The sequence below is a fragment of the Quercus suber genome, unplaced genomic scaffold, assembly GCF_002906115.3.
Source record: "Quercus suber isolate HL8 unplaced genomic scaffold, Cork oak 2.0 scaffold_135, whole genome shotgun sequence".
Taxonomy (NCBI): Eukaryota; Viridiplantae; Streptophyta; class Magnoliopsida; order Fagales; family Fagaceae; genus Quercus; species Quercus suber.
Genome location: NW_027069597.1, coordinates 1,335,494 through 1,355,198, shown reverse-complemented (window position 1 = coordinate 1,355,198; position 19,705 = coordinate 1,335,494). Strand labels below are relative to the sequence as shown.

The 19,705-nt window shown below is 33.7% G+C and overlaps 2 protein-coding genes across 2 annotated transcripts; both read right to left on the bottom strand.

The window, feature by feature from the left end:
* Nucleotides 1–5,965: 5,965 nt before the first annotated feature.
* Nucleotides 5,966–7,945, bottom strand: LOC112000142 (uncharacterized). Its single transcript, XM_024032252.2, has 2 exons — nt 7,446–7,945; nt 5,966–6,666 (listed from the first exon to the last, which is right to left on the bottom strand). Exons 1-2 carry the CDS (start codon nt 7,929–7,931, stop codon nt 6,628–6,630), a joined length of 525 nt encoding a protein of 174 aa, XP_023888020.2. The 5' UTR covers nt 7,932–7,945; the 3' UTR covers nt 5,966–6,627.
* Nucleotides 7,946–8,647: 702 nt separating this feature from the next.
* LOC112000145 (uncharacterized) lies at nt 8,648–15,452 on the bottom strand. Its single transcript, XM_065776528.1, has 7 exons — nt 15,211–15,452; nt 14,894–15,117; nt 14,707–14,793; nt 14,285–14,497; nt 13,097–13,240; nt 9,121–9,249; nt 8,648–8,860 (listed from the first exon to the last, which is right to left on the bottom strand). The coding sequence occupies exons 1-7, from the start codon at nt 15,450–15,452 to the stop codon at nt 8,652–8,654; spliced, it is 1,248 nt and encodes a 415-aa protein (XP_065632600.1). The 3' UTR covers nt 8,648–8,651.
* Nucleotides 15,453–19,705: the final 4,253 nt, after the last annotated feature.

Here is a 19,705-nt window from a genome sequence, read left to right as displayed (position 1 = left end):
TTTCCCAATGTCGTGGTGGATCTAAACTCCAAAATCTCGCATAAATCTGCTCTAGTGTCGATGCTGACATTAGGAGAAAAGAACGCCCTAGACTTTCCATTGCTCACTTTTTGACTCGATAAGGAACAAAATGAGTCAAGTACATCTCTCACAACCAAGAAATTTTTCCTGTCTGTTTTTGCAAAAAATATGAGATTGTCAGCAAAGAAGAGATGGGAAGAAAGCCAGCCCTCCCTGCGAGGCTTTAATAAGGTCCCATAGCTTGGCATCGCACTTCTCAGTGATGAGAGCTCCTAGAACTTCCATACAGAGGATAAATAAATAGGGGGAGAGGGGGTCTCCCTGTCTGATGCCTCTTGAAGGAAGAAAAGGCTCTAGAGCACCACCATTGTATAACACAAATATAAAAGAAGTTGATACATAGCTCATAATAAGAGAAGCTAGATGGTTAGGGAAGTTGAAAAAAGCTAAGATATCTCAGATGAAGCTCCATTCAAGGTGATCATAGGCCTTCTCCAATTCAATTTTTATTGCCATGAATCCTCCTCTCCCTTTCATCTTAGACATGGTATGGACAAGCTCCTGAACACTAATCGCATTGTCAATCCCTTTCTGACCAGGGACAAAAGCCATTTGATAGGGAGAGACAAGATTGGAAAGCATGGGGTGAATCCTAGCCACAATCACCTCGTAACAATCTTATACATGGTGTTACATAAACTAATTGGGCGGTAATTACTAAGGGATTCAGGAGCACTTCATTTGGGAATTAGAGTGATAAGGGTTTTATTTAAGTACTCTGGCATTGATTGGGAGGTAAAAATCTATTTCACTTCCTCTCTAACCGACTCCCCAACAAGAAGCCAAAACTACTAAAAAAACCCTGCATGGAGGCCATCTGGTCTTGGAGCTTTGAAGACTTTGAGGGACTAGAGAGCACTTGAAATTTCTTCATCTAAACAGCAAGCTTGGCAACTTCACCTTCCTTCAAACAGGAGTTCCAGCAAGGAGGATCCCACAACAAGAGGAGTGAGCTACTGTGACTAGACATAAATAACAAAGCATAGCCCGTCCTGATGAAATCGGCAATATCACTCTCCTCATTCAACCAGTTACCCATATTATCTTTCAGGAAATTGATACGAATTTTGCTTTGACGCTCCAGAACAGAAGTGTGATAAAAGGCTGTGTTTCTATCCCTTTCAACCAGCCAAGTGATGCGCAATTTCATTGCCCAAAACTCTTCCTCTAATTTCAAGATCTTAGCAAGTTCTGTGCGCAACTCCTGCTTAAGATGAATTAGAAAATTTTTGGGGTTATTTGAGAGGGCAATTTGAACACTTCTAAGTCTGGCAAGGGTACTCTTTTTCTAATGTAACAAGTTTCCAAACACATTCCTATTCCAAACCTTCGCTTTATTAGTGAACTTAGAGACTACATGTGATAAGGAGCTAGGATTTGCCTAAGCGTCTCGCATAATATCTGGAAAAGAAGGGTGGGAGAGCCACATTGGCTGGAATCTGAAAGACCGATCCTGCCTGATGCCATGACCTTTGTCCCAGTGCAGCTTGACTGGACAATGATTTGAATGGCCTCTCTCAAGGTGCTCATCACTAGCTTTTGGAAAAAAAGCATACCATTCAGCATTTACGAAATAACGGTCTATCCTCTCTTGGACAAGCTGCATTAGAGGCCTATTGTTTGACCATGTATAGCGCGCATCGGAGAAACCAATGTCTATCATCTTGCATATATCAAGGCATTCCTAGAATCTAAGAGCTCTGTTGATATTCACCAATCTGCCTCCAAACTTATCTCCTCCAATCAACACTTCATTAAAATCCCTAGCGATAACTCAGGGTAAAGCATAGAGATAAGCAACAGTAAAATTATCCCCAAAAAGATGCCTTTCAAAAAGTCTCGGGCTGGCATAGACTGCAAAGAGCAGCCAAGGACCTTGAGAGTTGGGGGAATTGAGATTCACCAAAGCATGGACCTCTTGCTTCATGGTAGAGAGCTTATTAACTTCCACTTGGGTGGAATCCAACAAAACCTAAAGGCCACCAATCAGCCCAATCTTATTAACCAAAATAGTCCCATCCATGGGGAGCCTTTCTACAATAATTCTGGCTCTATCTCCACTAAATTTTGTTTCCATGATAACCAAGATTGCAGGATAATGCTTGCAAATCAAGTCAAAGACAATACTAAGAAAATTTGGGTTTAAAGCACCCCGGCAATTCCAAATAAGCATATTCATTTCCATAGATAGGAGATTAAAGGAATCAACATTCAAGAAGGAACAGAATTGTTACTTCCATCATCAAATAGCATATCATTAGCCTCATGGTCTGAGGTTCCACCTTCATCAGCTAGTGGCCTACTATGCCCTTGGGAGCTTCCCTCCTCTGCTGAACTCTTTTTCCTTGGTTGAAGAAATGGGTTAATGTGCTTCAAAGGGGCTCTTGAAATGCTATCACACATAGCGACAACACTAGGTCCCACCTTTCCATCGTCTTCAAAGGGGCAATTAGAGATTTCCTTCAGAGGGGCTCTGAGAAGGTGAAAATGTTAAAGTTTTAAACTACATGCAAACAAGGTGAAAATGGGCCCAACCATGAGTGGATTTACTATAATTACCCCTAATAAAATTTCGTTGAGAGTTTTTCTACCTTCTGGTTGATTGTATCGTCCTCCTTATAGATTTAAAGATTGAGTCTAGTCATGATGGAATTAATTTAACATTTTCACACTTTTCATTCTACACTTATGGATACTAAAGCTTGTTAATTTGTTACTGATACATTTTGTAGTAGATAACTGGATATATAAGTGTGCTTTTCACGTTATCGTTATGTATGATGATACATTTTGATCAAGGCTTCTTACTATACAATGTGAAATTACATGCATCCCATATTACATATGAATTATCCTAGCTAGCAAAATGAAAGATCTTACCCTACCCGGAGTAATCTCAATATAATAGTTATTTTCTTTTGGTACTTTTGTTACAATATAGTATAATAACTTCACTTTTGTAAAATATGATAACTTAGCATCTGTTTTAGCTCTTCATTCTTTCTACTCTTCAAGTAAAGCACCTCAAAGAAAGTAATTAATTAGGACTGTCATGAATCATCTTATTAGAATGAAATATTAAATTGTCCGCCAAGATTGTGTTCATAAGACTTGGATCTTAACTTGCTGCGTGTTCCACGTTATGTTTCGAAATTCTCATAAAGGTTTCGTCTCAAATTCTTGCTAAAAACAACTAGATATTATTACATGCATTCCATATTATATTATATGAAGATAATGAATCCTTGTCCAATGTATTAAACCTTTCTTTTGACAAACTCAAGGTGAGGTAGAAGTTCTTAGGAAAAAGAAAGTCGGTTATACCCACGTGAGCAAAGTGAAAGATCTTATTCTCCCCTTTAGATTACATGCATAATGTATGATAAGCAATCCTTGCAACCATGATGGACTTATCAGGAAACAGTACTTGACACTCCATCGTTAATACAATTCGAAAATTGGAGTCTTAGGGTCAATTATTTTGGAAAAAAGAAGAAAACTAATGGGATCTCAAGTTTTTTATACTAATTGGAGTCTTAGGATTAATTTATTCTTCTTCATATATGATATAGATTAGCTCACAATTGCTGATGTGACAAGTTGTTATTTATAATTTAGAAACCAATATCAGTGATATTGGCCAAAATGATAATTAGTAATAAGTTATCAACTCAACTGTTGTAAAAATTATCATGTTTCTAACATTATTAATTAGGATTATAAATTCAAATACCATGTTAAATTACCAATGGTCTCAAAAATTTATGATGATAAAAAATTATATATATATATAATCACTTAACCATCACTTCAACGATTTTCAATATTTCTAATCACGAGAGATGCTACATCTACAACAATTTTACAATATTTTTACAACAAATCACAAGTGGTTAGTTATTATTGGTTCAAATTTGAAACTTACACTAAGATTACTTTTTTGTCTCAACAATAACAACCAGTAACAACCTATCACTTATGATTTGTTGTAAAAATATTGTAAAAATGTTGTAGACATATCATTTCTCTTCTAATCACTTCCCTTTGTAGTATTTAATTGCTTTATTCAACTGCTTCCATTAAACAATTAAAAATTATAATTTTCTTATATAAATAATGTTTCTCACAAATTCAAGATCTAACTATATCCACAACAAACATAATCTATTTCTCATAGCTTTAATTAACTCTTAAAAAATCTTTAGCAATTGAAAATTCTGAGCAACCAACCAATATTGGCCTAAAAGGAAACAAAATGGAAGTACTTAGGGGTGTTTGCTGCAATCTATGCGAAATAGAATGGTATTAATGCAATTAACAACAAAAATCCAGAGAGAGACCAAGAAAAGGGATGCGAATATCAAGGGCATAGATAGTGCAATCCTCTTGGGACTTTCTGCAATCTTGAAGTATCACCAATTAATTGGCAAGGATCGTCAGTTATGGTAGTGGTTACGGTGGTGGTGGTGGAAGCGTAATTCGAGAGCTTCCAGCCGGGGCATTTTGGGGATTGAAAGACAGCGGGAGCACTGCCTTCTTTGTAGACCATCACACACGTCGATGATTCTCCATTAGAGCGCGTTGGCAAAAGAATCACCAATAGGAGGAGGAGGATGTGAAATTTGAATGATTCATTCATTTGCTACCGTTTGGGAAATTGAAAATTCACCATTAGGTACTGCTATTTATATGAGAAATTGAAACTTTTTTGAGTAAGTAGGTCGGTGGTGAGCTGCAACGGAAACTATTATTATTATTTTCTTCTAAAATCTTGTTATTTTAGTTCATTCATTACTTAATTAGTTTTCTTTTTTCCTGTTTTTGTTTACAGAATAGAATTGGAAAGTACTTATAAGCCCACTTATTATTATTATTTTTTTACTATTTGTGAGTATCACTTGATTCATTTACTCATAAAAGCTTATATGGGTGCCCAAAAGGACATGATTTAAGTGGAGAAACAATCTCCCTCTCGTAATAAATAATTATACAAATTAATCGTTCTTATAGAAATTAGAAAACACTAAATACTCTATAGATCCAATAAATAAATATTGTTAAAAAATCACAAAGGTGAAATATACTTTCATCATTTCAAGTGACTTGAAATGATGAGGAACCTATTATAGTATTTATATTGTTGATTACTATGAGATTTTTTTTAAGAGGTTTTTTTTAAGGATAAAACTAAAACTATATTGTCAAAATATTAAGTGATTTATTAGTTGATAAGATAATAGTTTTTGTAAGTACGATTTAGTTACATAAGTTTTAAGAAATTTAAATGGACTTTGGTGATTAAAAGATTAAGTCAAACCCATTGGCTTCAAATAACAAGGCTCTATAGCTCAATTGATTAACGTCTTTTTTTTTTCTTCATATAAATAGAATAGAATTTCACCTATAACATCTATTACATAATAATTGCTCTTATTATCAGACTAAAATATCAATCGGTTTTTAATGTAGATGTGGTTCGAATCCTAGATCTCTTATCAATGACAAGAGACTTTATCAGTTGAACAAACTAGAATATATTGGTTGATATTTTCTTGGTGTTTTCAATGAAAACATTCAGAGTTCAAACCTCTTTCCCTTCTTGTATTTATTGAAATTATCAATAACAAAAAATTAATAGAATTCACTATTATATGAGAGGAAGAAGTAACTATCATTGATACACTATACCCTCAAAATACTAAATAATTACTTAAGGGAGGGGAGAGAGAGAGAGAGAGAGAGAGAGATGCAATATAAAATACATAAACTATTCAATTAATTTTATTTTTCAAGAAACTAAAATTATTCAATGATTGAACTCATAAGCCCAAAAACACATCTTATCCCAAATTAATTTAAAATAGAAAAACAATGCATCCCATATTTCAATCCTTAAGCACACCATCAATTCCAATTGATAGAAGAAGTACAAATATTAAAAAATAAAAAGTTTCTAGAATGTAGAAGAAACCCCTAGAGAGAAATAGCCTTATAGCTTGATCGGGGCACCTTCTTGAAAATAGCCGATACAATATCAACGTAGAGCGGTAACTGTTGTATGGCAAAGAAGACTATCGGCAGGCATGTTGCTGCATATACCAGAAAGGCCTTGTCTTTCAATTTATTCTTAAGCATAAAGTAATGTCCAGCACAAAAAGAAATCAACATTGATGTAATGGATACAAGGAGAGAAGTTAAGCCAAGTAGAAGTTTCTTTGGCAAGTCTCTACGAAAATCTTTTTGTTCATACCGAGAAGTGAGGATGGCAAGAAACGAGAACAAGGCAGTGATGGAGAAGCAAAGAGCGACGAGTGAGGAGACAGCGAAGATGGTGAGCATCGAGTGGCTTTCAAGGTTTGGTGCCCCATTTGTTTCATTGATGCTGCCTGGAATAGTGGTCGACGAGGCAAAGGCAACAGTTGCAATGAGAGCAGCCACAACTGAGCAAGATTCAGAGGTTTTGTTTAGCCACTCACCTCCACTTTTTACTAATTCCTCGTGTGTTTCATTGAAGATTTCTTCTGGGGTCATGCCCTCCTTGTTAACCTAATAGCAAAAGTGTTGCGGCATGTTGTCTTTTACAAACTGCATGTATTAATATATACAAATAAGAATCACTATTGGATATACACCATTGTTTGTTTCTTTAAAACCTTCTCCCCTCTCCCCTTTGTGTGTGCGCGCTAAAATACTTAGTATTAAAAAAAAAAAAGAATCACTAACTCATGCACAAGAATTTTTTTTTAATATTACTATTTTAAAAAAAAAATTCTTAAATATAGAATTTAATAATTATGGTGGTTATTAATAATCATTATTATGTTTATATATTAAATTATGTAGTCTACCATTTAAAGAAAATAAAACATAGTAAAATTTTAATTGAGGGTGTAAATATAGGAAATTAAATAAAGAATCCTTATAAAATTTAAATTCAATTAATATATATATATATATATACACACACACATATAACAGAATGATGGAATAGAAAAATATGGGTTTTCAAAAGTTTATGTGTGGCAACATAAGAAGAAATTAACTAAAACAAAAAAAAACAAAAAACAAAACAAAACAAAAGCTTTAGAGAAGGAGAGAGAGTTTATTGATTAACATTCAGTTCGGAAAAATAAAATTTTATGTACATATTTTCAATTTTTTAATGAAAAGAATATAAGAGATGAGGGAATTTTTAAAAGAGAGAGGATTTGGTGCACACCCATATGCAAAAATTTCTACATATAGGGTTAGGTGATAGCTAAAAAGATGCGAAAAGTGCTTGTAGGTTGGTGGCATTAGTTACGATGTGCTATAATTACATTGTGTGATAAAAATCGAGGACAAAGCTGATGTTGAGTTCATACCTCGTACCACTTGATTTCCCACTGCATTTGCAATGCAGCTCCAGGAATTAGCCAAGGCTTTTGCTTTCCTATCTGGGCTGCCAGATGCAATGCGTTGTTTTCATTTGCATCCACTTCATGAATTAGTTTACATTTCACAAACTCTTGCTCGAGCAAATGTTGTAATACATGTGTTTGCCTATTTTCAGCGGCCAAAAGCACAATATTTTTATCTTTGTTCATGTAATTAATGGCCACTGGAAACTCTTTGAGTATGTACTCAACCATTTCCGTAATACCATTTCTTGCTGCAAGCAATATTACTGTCTCTGTCTTTTCTTTGCTTATGTCATTAGTGTCAATTGGATAGTTTTGAAGTATTTGATCGACCATTTTCGTGATACCATCTTTTGCCGCAACCAATACGGGTATCTCTATCTTTACGATTTCAGGCCTTTTCCTTTTATCTGGCAGTAAAATAAGTAAGGGTGTCTCTGTCTTTTCCATTTTTGGCGTTTCCTCCTTTTCTGCTTAAAACAAAAGCATTGATATAGTCAGATCAAATTGATTGATTTAATTGCTGATATACTTTAACAATTAAAAATCCGAGTCAATATATAAATTGAGGTAATTTGCAGCCTAGCATGCATTTGCCATACAATAGTATTAGCTAGCATGCGTTTGAAACAATTCATTAAAGTAACATATCGAGTTTTATTGGCTCGAGTTCAATATGAAACTCGAGTCTTAAAAGACTCAAGTTCTATTTGCTGATCTGGAGGTTTTTTGTCACATAGATCTTGAGTCTTATAGACTCGAGTTTGTAAAAAATAAACCCGAGTCTATAGGACTCGATTTCTATAGATAGAGATCTAGAAGACAAAAGAAGAAAAATAGAGGAACAAAGGACCAGATCAGATCCAGAACAGAAGACCAAATCAAGAAGGAAGAAGAAGAAGAAGAAGAAGAAGAAAAGGAAGAAGAACAGAGGACTAGATCATGCAAGAAGAAGAAGAATCATATTTGGAAGGAAGAAGAAGAAGAGGTATGTTCGTGGAATGTGGAGAATGGGGAACTCGAGTTTTAAATTTCTTGATTTTCACGTGGATTTTTTTTCACATCAGACTACTATCACATGCAACTCAAGTCTTAGAAACTCGAGTTCAAAATATGACAACTAATTAAAATATTTGAAAAATAATGTTAAATGAAAAAAAAAAAAAAATCTTATAAATTCATAAAACTACAGTATAGGAAAATTAAATCACCTCTTCCAATATTTTTCACTTCGATAGCATTGTAACCGTCTGTTGTTTGCCCAGGGTTCGACCCACTATTGCAGTCCAACTTAGCTTCTTCACCTTTTGTACTTTTGACAAGAATTTTCATGATTTGAACAGAATATACATGCTTCTGTTTTATCCTCCTTATACCCTCTGATTGTAATGATCATTAAATATAATATATATATATATATATATTACAAAAAGGCAAATATGTTAGTTAGGTATATATTTACTTAAATAGCTAACAAATTGACATGATGATGATGAATGTATTTGAAATCACATTAATAAAATTATTATAAATAATTATCAGTCCTTTTATATAGAAAATAATAATACTTTTTTGTTTTATGCGTTGTGTTGGGGTGGGGGGTGTTAAAAGTAGGCTGAAGTCTAATACAGTGACATACCATATCCAAAGCCCAGAATAATCCGGATGAATATTGTGTACAAAAGATGGAAAATGTTAAAACAGTCCGCATAATGTCTCCGTATAAATTCATGCTTCGTAACTAATCTCGAAGCTTGGGATTCTGTTTCTGTGCCAAACAAAAATAATTCATCATAATGTGCAAATAAAAGTTTTGATTTTTAATTTTAATTTTAATTTTTTTTTGGTAATAAGCAAATAACATACATTCACATCAGTCTTTATAAAATAAAAAATACTTCATATTTTGCCCGACCAACCCCCAAAGCCATCTTCTGAACCCAAAAAAAGAAAAATAGAATTCCTAAAACCTCTCATATCAATGACGCTCTATGTATAATTCCATCAACAATTACAGTAATAATGTAAATTTACATTGACATTATTCATTTTGCATTTAGTTTTTTACTCTTTCTTTACGTATTCTGATGATGAATGAAGAGAGTAGATTGTAGTTCCTAACTCTATGATATCCACAAAATTCTAGATTCAAAACTTCTTGTTAGCATCTTGAAGCTAACCTCAAGAGATTCCTCATTATAATAACTTGGTGTATGTGGGAGAGGAGGATTGCATGCTACCAAGATGTAAGAGTCAAAATGTTATTTTGGCCTATTTTTTTTGTTTTTAGGTTAGTATTTCAATTTTTGGTGTTCAATTGTCCATTTCATGATAAATGCTCTTATCATCAAGGTAGATACTAATTAGATATTCATTTTTTATGTAAGAGGGGTTCAAACTTTAACTCTCTTATTTGATGATAAAAATTTTTATCACTTGAATTAATTGGAACTTGTTGCATTCGCATTGAAGGTTAGTAAAGCATTCAACTCAAAATTTTAATAGATGGACGGGACCAACTACCCATATTAAATCTAAAACCCAATTGATTTTGAAATTTTTTTAACAATTTCAACACAAAAAAAAAAAAAAAAAAAAAAAAAAAAAATATTTTTTTTTTTTTTTGTTAATAAGCAAATAACATACATTCACATCAGTCTTTATAAAATAGAAAATACTTCATATTTTGCCTGACCAACCCCCAAAGCCATCTTCTGAAAGCAAAAAAACAAAAATAGAATTCCTAAAACCTCCCATATCAATGACGCTCTATGTATAATTCCATCAACAATTACAGTAACAATGTAAATTTACATTGACATTATTCATTTTGCATTTAGTTTTTTACTCTTTCTTTACGTATTCTGATGATGAATGAAGAGAGTAGATTGTAGTTCCTAACTCTATGATATCCACAAAATTCTAGGTTCAAAACTTCTTGTTAGCATCTTGAAGCTAACCTCAAGGGATTCCTCATTATAATAACTTGGTGTATGTGGGAAAGGAGAATGATATTTTGGCCTATTTTTTGTTTTTAGGTTAGTATTTCAATTTATGGTGTTCAATTGTCCATTTCATGATAAATGCTCTTATCATCAAGGTAGATACTAATTAGATTTTCATTTTTTATGTAGGAGGGGTTCAAACTTTAAATCCCTTATTTGATGATAAAAATTTTTATCACTTGAATTAATTGGAACTTGTTGCATTAGCATTGAAGGTTAGTAAAGCATTCAACTCATTAGCATTGAAGGTAATTAATTGTATAAGTTCTTTAACAATATGTTCTGGCGCAATGGAGACAGCTACGTGCAATGCTGTATCCTCTGATGTGTTGATCCTGGCCTCAATGGCTGATAATGTGTGTTGCTTATACATCTCAACAACCTTCCCCCAATCATCTGTCATGGTATTCCTGTACAAATTGAGGGCGAGCTCAACGTGATCCACTTCCGGCCTATCTTCTTCCATTTCTTTGTTCCTACTAGGAACAAATCATGAAAAATATTAGATATAAGAATTAAGAAAAGATCACAGGATTTTGTACCTCGCAATAATGGAAATATGTTATCAACAAGAAAAGACAAATAGCACACCAAAATTAATAGGAACATAAAGCACGGAAACTGTTATTGCACACACGGAAGTGCACACAACCACATACACAAGGCGAAATTACATTTTGAAAACACAATTTTAGTTATAATTGTTAGATTATACAATCATGCTTTCAAAATATGATTTCACCTCCAATGTGTATCATGTAAACTGTGTGTAACTAACATTGTTTTATAAAAAAAAAAAAAAAAGCCAAGAACAAAACAACTAAAAAAAAAAAAAAAAAAAAAAAAAAAAAAAAAAAATGAGATAGAGGATTTGTATTATGAAATACTAATGTGTAACCATGTGCAAATACATGGGTACATTAAAAAAATAATCACAATTACACACACACACACATATATATATATATGAGTTTAAATTAAACTTGGTGTAAGAATTACAACTTACACATTTTTTTAAGTGATAAATTTCTAAAATATGTAATGGTTTCTCATTGGATTTAATTGGATCTAGATTCTTTGATTTTTGCACCTAATAATTCACTTGCCACAAAGATTAAAAAATTAGATGGGATATATGGTGCAAAATTGAACTCCAATTAAAATTTAATTTAAAATCTAATTGAATTTAGACTCTTTAATTTTTGCAACTAATAATTCACTTGACAAAAAAATTTAAAAATTAGATAAGATATGTGGCGCAAAATTAAACTCCAATTTAGAATTTAATTGGATTTTCTCTCTGTTTTGTGTATAAATATATATTAGCTTATAACCTCATGCATATGCATGGATGTATTTAAAAATATACAATAAGATGCATAATTTAATTCTTATATATATAATTGAAATACTATTGATAGTCATTTTGTATTTTATTAACTCTTTAAAAAAATTTGTAAGGATATTATTAGGTATAAATGTAAATTATCCATTTTTTATTATTATTATGAAGCTTATTTTTTTTTATGATTCATTTATTCTAGACTCTTTGATTTTTGTACTTAATAACTCACTTGGATGAATATTTATGATGTGGTTCCAAATTTGATTATAAAATTAAAAAATAAAACTCTTTGAGAATAAATAATTTAGGACACATAGAGCAAAATTAGAACTCTAATTTGAAATTCTAATTTAAGTTTCTCTCAGTTTCATCTATTATTATAAATATAGATATATAGACTAGTATGTAACCCGTGTGTACGCATGTGATTGATGAATCGTAGTAGTGCTATTAATGTTAGCTTGAGTTATTAAACATATATGACATAGTTTGATTAGGACATTTGAAAGTACTAAAATAGTTTTTGCTTACAATTTTGTTAATATTAGCTGTACCAAGTTTCTCATTACATTGCTATTACATATATAATTTTGAAAATCACTATTAGATACTATATATACAATATCAATTCACAATTATTATCTATGAAATTCTATTAAATACAACACAAAATAAAATAATAAATTGGTCAAATAATATCTCTTAAATTGAATGGGAATAAGTGCGTGGGATTGTTTAGCTCAATTATAGTTTGTTACATTTAATATCTTCGCATACAAAATATCTAAATAGAAATTGTATAAAAAATGTGCTCATTAGTTCAAAGAAAAAAAAAATAACAAAAATCTATATTAACTCATTTGGCATAAAAATTTAAAAACTTATATTAGATGGAACACATACACAATATTAAACTCTAATTGAAATCCAATTTCTACACTGAATTAACTCGGCACAATAATTTAAAATTTAGATTAGATGAGACACGTGACACAAAATTAGACTTTAATTTAATGCAAATTTGAAATTTAATTGAATTTTCTCTTAGTTTTACTTATTAATATATATATATATATATATATGAGATAGAGGATTTGTATTAAGAAATGCATAATATCAAAAGGAATACAAATCTTTATTTCAATTTTTGTGTTTTACTTTATACTCGATTAATCACAACTTTTATACTATCCTTTGTAAAATAACCATAATTTAAAATGAAATTAAAAAATCTAATACACGACATACATGCATTAATTTCTTACGTTGTTGTTCTGATTGGCCAGTAACATTCTGTCCGTTGGGATTCTTTACATCTTCATTCCGGCCCTTTTGTTCTGATTGGCCAGTAACCTTCTGTGCGTTGGGATTCTCTACATCTTCATTCTTACTTTTGCATCTTTCAATCACTAGAAAAAGGAAAGCACTTCGGTTACAAACCTAAAGAAGAGAAAAATAAATCAACAATATTTTCATGCGGGGTTTTTGGGTTCTGTTGTATAAGTTGAAGTTTCAATTATTCCGTTTAATTCATTTATGTAATAAAGCTAGAAAAAAATTTAAAAAAAAATTGTTGAAATTATTTATTTATTTATTATTATTATTATTTTGCACATGATTAATTAGAGACATCAATATGGTATTGTGTCGGACAAAGGCAAATGGAAGGTATTCGTGAGTTTCAATCGTTCAACGACTGCATGCTTGTTAGCAAAACAATGTTGGAGGCAATCCACAACCAAACCGCTCTTCCACCCCGGGTCTTAAAAGCAAAGAGTTACCATCCCCGTAGCACATTCTTGGAATCAAATTATAATAGAGAGGCTCTTATGCATGGCAACGTATTATGTGCTAGAATGCACAGACACAAACACAGGTATGTGTACAATACAGTGACACAAGCAATTTTTGAAATATTATAACATGATATGGCATAGTATGCTAGTGTGTTACAATTCTTAGCCTTGCTGTTTTTGTATTCTAAGTTGTAGGGTATGCCCCACTTCTTATATATTTAGTTTGTGTGTTCAATATTATTGTCTTACTTCTATAATTTTTTTTTAATAAAATCACTGACATGATTCTTAAAAAAGAAAAAAAAAATCAAATAATTGAAAAGGCAACACCATGAATCTTACAAATCTAAAGTTAAATGATACTAGAAAAGCTTATTCCCTAAGCGTTGGTCTGAACATTCTTGTGTTTCCCTAATCTCATATTTTATCACTACTTTTGCAATAACTTTTGATTAAAGTAAATGTTGCCGATTATCTCAAAAACTTGGTGGGATATTTATCATTATCCTAAAAGCTTAAATGAGAAGTAGAGTGGAAAAGAGACATGAATTGTACTTAGGATCTTATTCTCTTATACCATGTTATTATTGAGATATAGTAAATTTAGTCATTTAACCACATAATTTTAACGGTAAAAAAACAAGAGCTATTCCATACCGGATTGAGCCATCTTCAACAGCACTTGATAGAACAACAAGACCCATTCCATACCGGATTGAGCCATCTTCAACAGCACTTGATAGAACGCAATACATGTTTGGTAATTCTCTGGGAATTTGTGAGTAATGTCTTCTACAGAAGACCCCTTAGTGACTAAATCAACCAATTCTTTACGAACAGTTTCGTGCTCCAGCTCTTCAACATATATACCTTTCAAACATCAACAAAGGATAATGATAGGTGATGTTGGACAATGGACAACAACGAAAGAAAGTTCGTGTAATGTAGGTACAACTTCGATCTCCAAAATTGAAGAGAGTTGGTGATTTGAATCTAGACAACTGAGTAATACTTACAATAATATATGATGCTCTTCCACCATCCAAGGTGAGAACCACTTTTGAAGACTGAAGGCTTACTTGCTAGGAGATGCAAAGGGGTGATTCCTAGCTCGTTCACAGCATAAGCAAGACTAGGTTCCACTTGAAGTATCTCAAACGCCAAATCTGTTAGCCATAATAATTAAAACCAGTCAGTAATGCACAAGAAAATACTCAGTATATATGGTTAATAGGAGTATGAAAAGAAGTTAAGCAAAATGCTTACCGAAATACTCCCACCTAATGGCACAGTGAAGGGCAGTCTCACCGTCATTTCTTCTGTAGGCAGGATCGATTGATTTAAGGTCTTTGTCGGAGGCTTTCAAGAGTAAAAAGTGCAGGTAAAGGAAGATTTGTCTGTTACCATGAAAAGCGGCTAAGAAGAGAGGGCTCTCACCGGCTTTGTTACGAAATAATTCTTTAACCACCAAATCTTTAACCTCCGAAAAACTGTCATACTTTGCAGCAAGGAGGATGCATATGTTCAATCTCCCCGTTGATGCTGCCACATGCAAAGGAGTATTCCCTTCCTTGTTTTTTTACTGTAGAAGGGGCACCCAAAAGTTGGTAATTAATTGTATAAGTTCTTTAACAATATGTTCTGGCGCAATGGAGACAGCTACGTGCAATGCTGTGTCCTCTGATCTGTTGATCCTGGCCTCAATGGCTGATAATGGGTGTTGCTTATACATCTCTACAACCTTCCCCCAATCACCTGTCATGGTATTCCTGTACAAATTGAGGGCGAGCTCAACGTGATCCACTTCCGGCCTATCTTCTTCCATTTCTTTGTTCCTACTAGGAACAAATCATGAAAAATATTAGATATAAGAATTAAGAAAAGATCACAGGATTTTGTACCTCGCAATAATGGAAATATGTTATCAGCTTATGAGCTATATATATAATGAGAAGGGAGAGGAGAGAGTGAGTGAGAGAACTTGCCCCTTTTTTTTCAACAAGAAAGACAAATAACACACCAAAATTAATAGGAATATAAAGCACGGAAACTGTTATTGCACCCACGGAAGTGCACACAACCACATACACAAGGCGAAATCACATTTTGAAAACACAATTTTAGTTATAATTGTTAGATTATACAATCATGCTTTCAAAATATGATTTCACCTCCAATGTGTATTGTATAAACTATGTGTAACTAACATTGTTTTATAAAAAAAAAGCCAAGAACAAAACAACAAATTAAAATAGAGAAAAAAAAAAGTATAAAAGTGAAAAGCTTAGGAGTGTCATGGATATTGTCGCACTTGCATTGAGATTGAAAGATTATCACATCTGTATACAAATCGATACATGATAAGTAAGTCTGGTGCCACAATTATTTTTACAATTTTGTTATAACTTGTCCACGTACGTAAGTAACTTGTGAATTATGGAATTATAGACCTACATAAATCTACTTTTTTTTTTCACTACTTACAACTCGCCACAAAAGCAAGTTGAGATCAAAGTTGTGGAAATTATTGTGATAGTAGGAATTAGGATAATCATGCAAAATGTTTTGCTTATATGGCCAAGGCCAACTTCCAAATAATAGGTTGCACCCTTGGCTTGAAGATTTCTTTGCTTAAGCATGCAAAGATCCTTGAAATTTTAAGATGCTACTAGTATTCCGCATGAGCATCAGTGAGTGGTATTGCCCTTTTTCTTCATAGATTAGTTACTCCTTTTTTTTTTTTTCTTTTTTAATTAAAAATAATTATATCCTGTTGTCTCAAATAAGCTTGAAAATGACACAATAAAATGTTTGAAAGATTCAAAATTAATGTAAAGGGGATAACGCTTAGAATGTGAACCCAACTTTTTTAATTGAGTAACGATGATGTTGAACAAAAATATAGTCTTGCCACAAGTTGAGCTTGAGATGAAGGAAATATTGATAGGTCACAATCTAAATGACCCCTTGTGATTAACCCTAATTAATTAATTTAGCCAAGTAATTAATTAATCAATTAATCATGCAATTTTATGGAAGCACAAACAAATCACCAATCAACTAAATATGCAGCGGAAAATAAATAACACGGTAATTTGTTTACGAATTGGGAAAACCCTAATGGCAAAAACCCCACCGAGTGATTTTCAGGTCACTACTCCCGAAACTCCACTATTATCAAATCAAGCGGTTACAAATAAAGGAATCTCAAGTACCTTACCAACCTACAATTGAACCCTTACCCCAATACCCAATTGGACTTGATCTGTAGTGACAGCCTCCACCTTTGATGCACGGCTCCCAAGTACGTGACTAACCAATGCGCGGATCCAAGTACGCGACTTCAGAACACCAACTGAGGAAGAATGGTTGGCTGTAAAGTTCTTCAAATCATCCTTTCTGATGAATAGCAGGAAGATGCTTGGTTACAAAACCCTATGGTGCAAATACACAGCAACTTCTTGATGGAAGATGAACTAGGTCAAGAACTTCGTCTATTGATCACAATTTGCTTAAATAGAGATTGCTCAATGATAATGCAACTTGTGTCACCCAAAACGGCTCTTAAAATAATCCTTTTATATGTTTAGGGTTAGAAGAAAAGAAGGCCCAAAAACATATTCACGGATCCCAAGAAAATCAGATTGAAAATCTGACTTTTTAAATCTCGACAAATAGCAGGTGTCGAGGTAGCTGTCGAGAGGTGTCGAGCTTTAAAAACTATGCACTTCAACTTGCTTTCTCTTGGACAGACTTGATGACTTCAACACTTGACCTTGAAACATTGTTTCTTGAAGTATTAAAAACACCTAGAACTACCCAATTACAAGCAGAGTACGTTTTGTTAAAGGATTAGCCAATTTACATAACTAAGTGACATATGTTCTTAAACAAGTTAAAACATATATGTCCTAACAATCTCCCCCTTTGGCAATCCGTGACAAAACCACAACAAACAAATGAGCATATGAGAGAAGTCATAAATCACTCAACTCATATTCACTTGTTGAATACAATAAAATCTATCCTAACACAAACTCTTGAAAAACTTTGCAAGAAGAGAGCTTATGATAAGTAGACTTTGACAACCTGTATTTCTGAAACACTTTAAACAAAACTCATCAAGGCATCTTGTGTGAAACAGAAATAATAGATTGCATACAAGTATAAAGAACATGTGTATAAAGATAGAAAAGAAACAACACATGAAGAGAGAGGTGAAAGAAACATACATCAACATATATAAAAGATAAGATAAGTACAATGTATGTAAAAATGGTCAAAGAACCTCATATACAAGACCAATGTATCTAAGAGATAAGAAAAAAAATACATATAGCCTCACTCATCCCTCAAAAATATGACAACACTCCCCCTATCAAAAATGTCCTATACTAACTCTCCCCCTAAGATGACTACTCTCATAGCCCAAAACTACTCCCCCTTTTTGTCACGAGTGACAAAGGGTAGAGTGTCATGTAGACATCTCATCGGAGAGCTAGCATCCCCATCATCATCATCATTCATCATCCTCATCATCCTCAGAATCTAACGCTGCTGGAGTAGATGGTGAAGGAGTAGCCTCTGGAGCAAATCCACCCATGATCGCCTGCCGTCTGCAATACGACCCACACGAACATTCACTTGATACAACTCAGCAGAGAGTGTATCAAGGCGAGTGTCCATGCGCTGCAGCTGCGTCATAATATCACCAAGGGATACATCGCTCGAAGAGGAAGAAGGAGCAGATGTAGATGGAGCGGATCTGGATGGCGCTGAACGGAAGGAGGAGTGGCACCTGGCTGTCTCGACCTGAACTGCACCTCACTACGTTTTACGGTAGCGGCGTCTATGGCAGATATGTGTGTGAAGTGGTCGGACACAGGAAAGGGAACAGAAAAATGGCGTAGAATCCGCGTGATAGCAGAAGGAAAGATGAGCTTATCACGGGACGCCAAATCAAGATAGACTTCTATGATAGATCGGATGAAGTGAGAAGGGAAGTCTATGGTAAATGCTCAAGCAAAGAAAGCAAAAATCGAGCACGAGGCTCTGTGATAGAGTTATAGTGAGAAAGAGGATGGAGAACAAAAGTCATCACCATGTTAATGAATCTAGAACCTTTAGCAAAAGGCCTACATTATATGAACTGATGCTCACCCCAATCAGCAGGGCGCTCACAAAAAGCAGAGATGAGCTCATCTTTGGACACAGTCCTCAGACGCTCACAAGAGGGGCAATCTGGAAACTCTATCCTAGGTACCCTAAGCACATTCGCAACAAGCTGGCGTGTGACAGGAATGCGCATACCTCGAACGCGAGTAACAAAATGAGGTACTGAAAGATCAATCCCGTGCATGTTGGAGTAGAACTCCTGTATCAGCACGAGAGGGCAAGTGACTGGGATGTCACATAGTGACCCCCATCCCCTACTGTTAATGATAGAGGAAGGTCAGTATCGGCGAAGTCCGCCAGAATAACTTGGCATTCCGAATGAACACCTCGTTTAGAAAAGTTCTCCGAAAATGCCTTATGAGCATCTCCATCACGGAACCGAATGTTAAAGGAGTAGTATCTGAAGAAGATAGAAGCTCCAGAACGCAGAGGGTTCCGAGCAGGAGTAGATTTACGTTTGGGTGCCATAGACACGACTAACGTAAAAGAATGAGAAAAGATAGAGAGGGAGACAATCAGAAAAGTTCCAACACAATTCAAATATATCAAATATGTTGAACAACAAGTACGTATGCATGGAATGCATGAGCATGTGACATGCAAAGAGAAAAAATCATGGGCTCAGCCCAATCCAATCCTAGCAGCACACAAACAAAGCACACATCTAAATGCATGTAAATATCATTATAATGCAAATGAAATGCAATGTATGACATTTTGAAATCATCTAAGTGCAAACCCAACCCAAAATTTGAAGAAAAACTCAACAATTTTGAAAAACCCCAAATTTTTATGAAAAATCCCAAAAACTAGGTTTTCAAACATGAAATGCATGAAAAAGGAAGGGAAAAGTGATCTTACCAAGAGATTGAAGCAAGGAATGAGCAAGATCCAAGTGGGGTT

Bases quoted from the DNA above. Each gene is read 5' to 3' on its own strand.
- LOC112000142 (XM_024032252.2), bottom strand. From the start codon at position 7,931: ATGGAAAAGACAGAGACACCCTTACTTATTTTACTGCCAGATAAAAGG. The intron at 6,667-7,445 runs GTATGAACTCAA...TAATACATGCAG, and splicing joins GGGAAATCAAGTGGTACGAG to TTTGTAAAAGACAACATGCC.
- LOC112000145 (XM_065776528.1), bottom strand. From the start codon at position 15,452: ATGGAAGAAGATAGGCCGGAAGTGGATCACGTTGAGCTCGCCCTCAAT. The intron at 14,794-14,893 runs GTAAGCATTTTG...TATGGCTAACAG, and splicing joins CATTAGGTGGGAGTATTTCG to ATTTGGCGTTTGAGATACTT. The intron at 9,250-13,096 runs GTAAGAAATTAA...TGTTTGGCACAG, and splicing joins TGGCCAATCAGAACAACAAC to AAACAGAATCCCAAGCTTCG.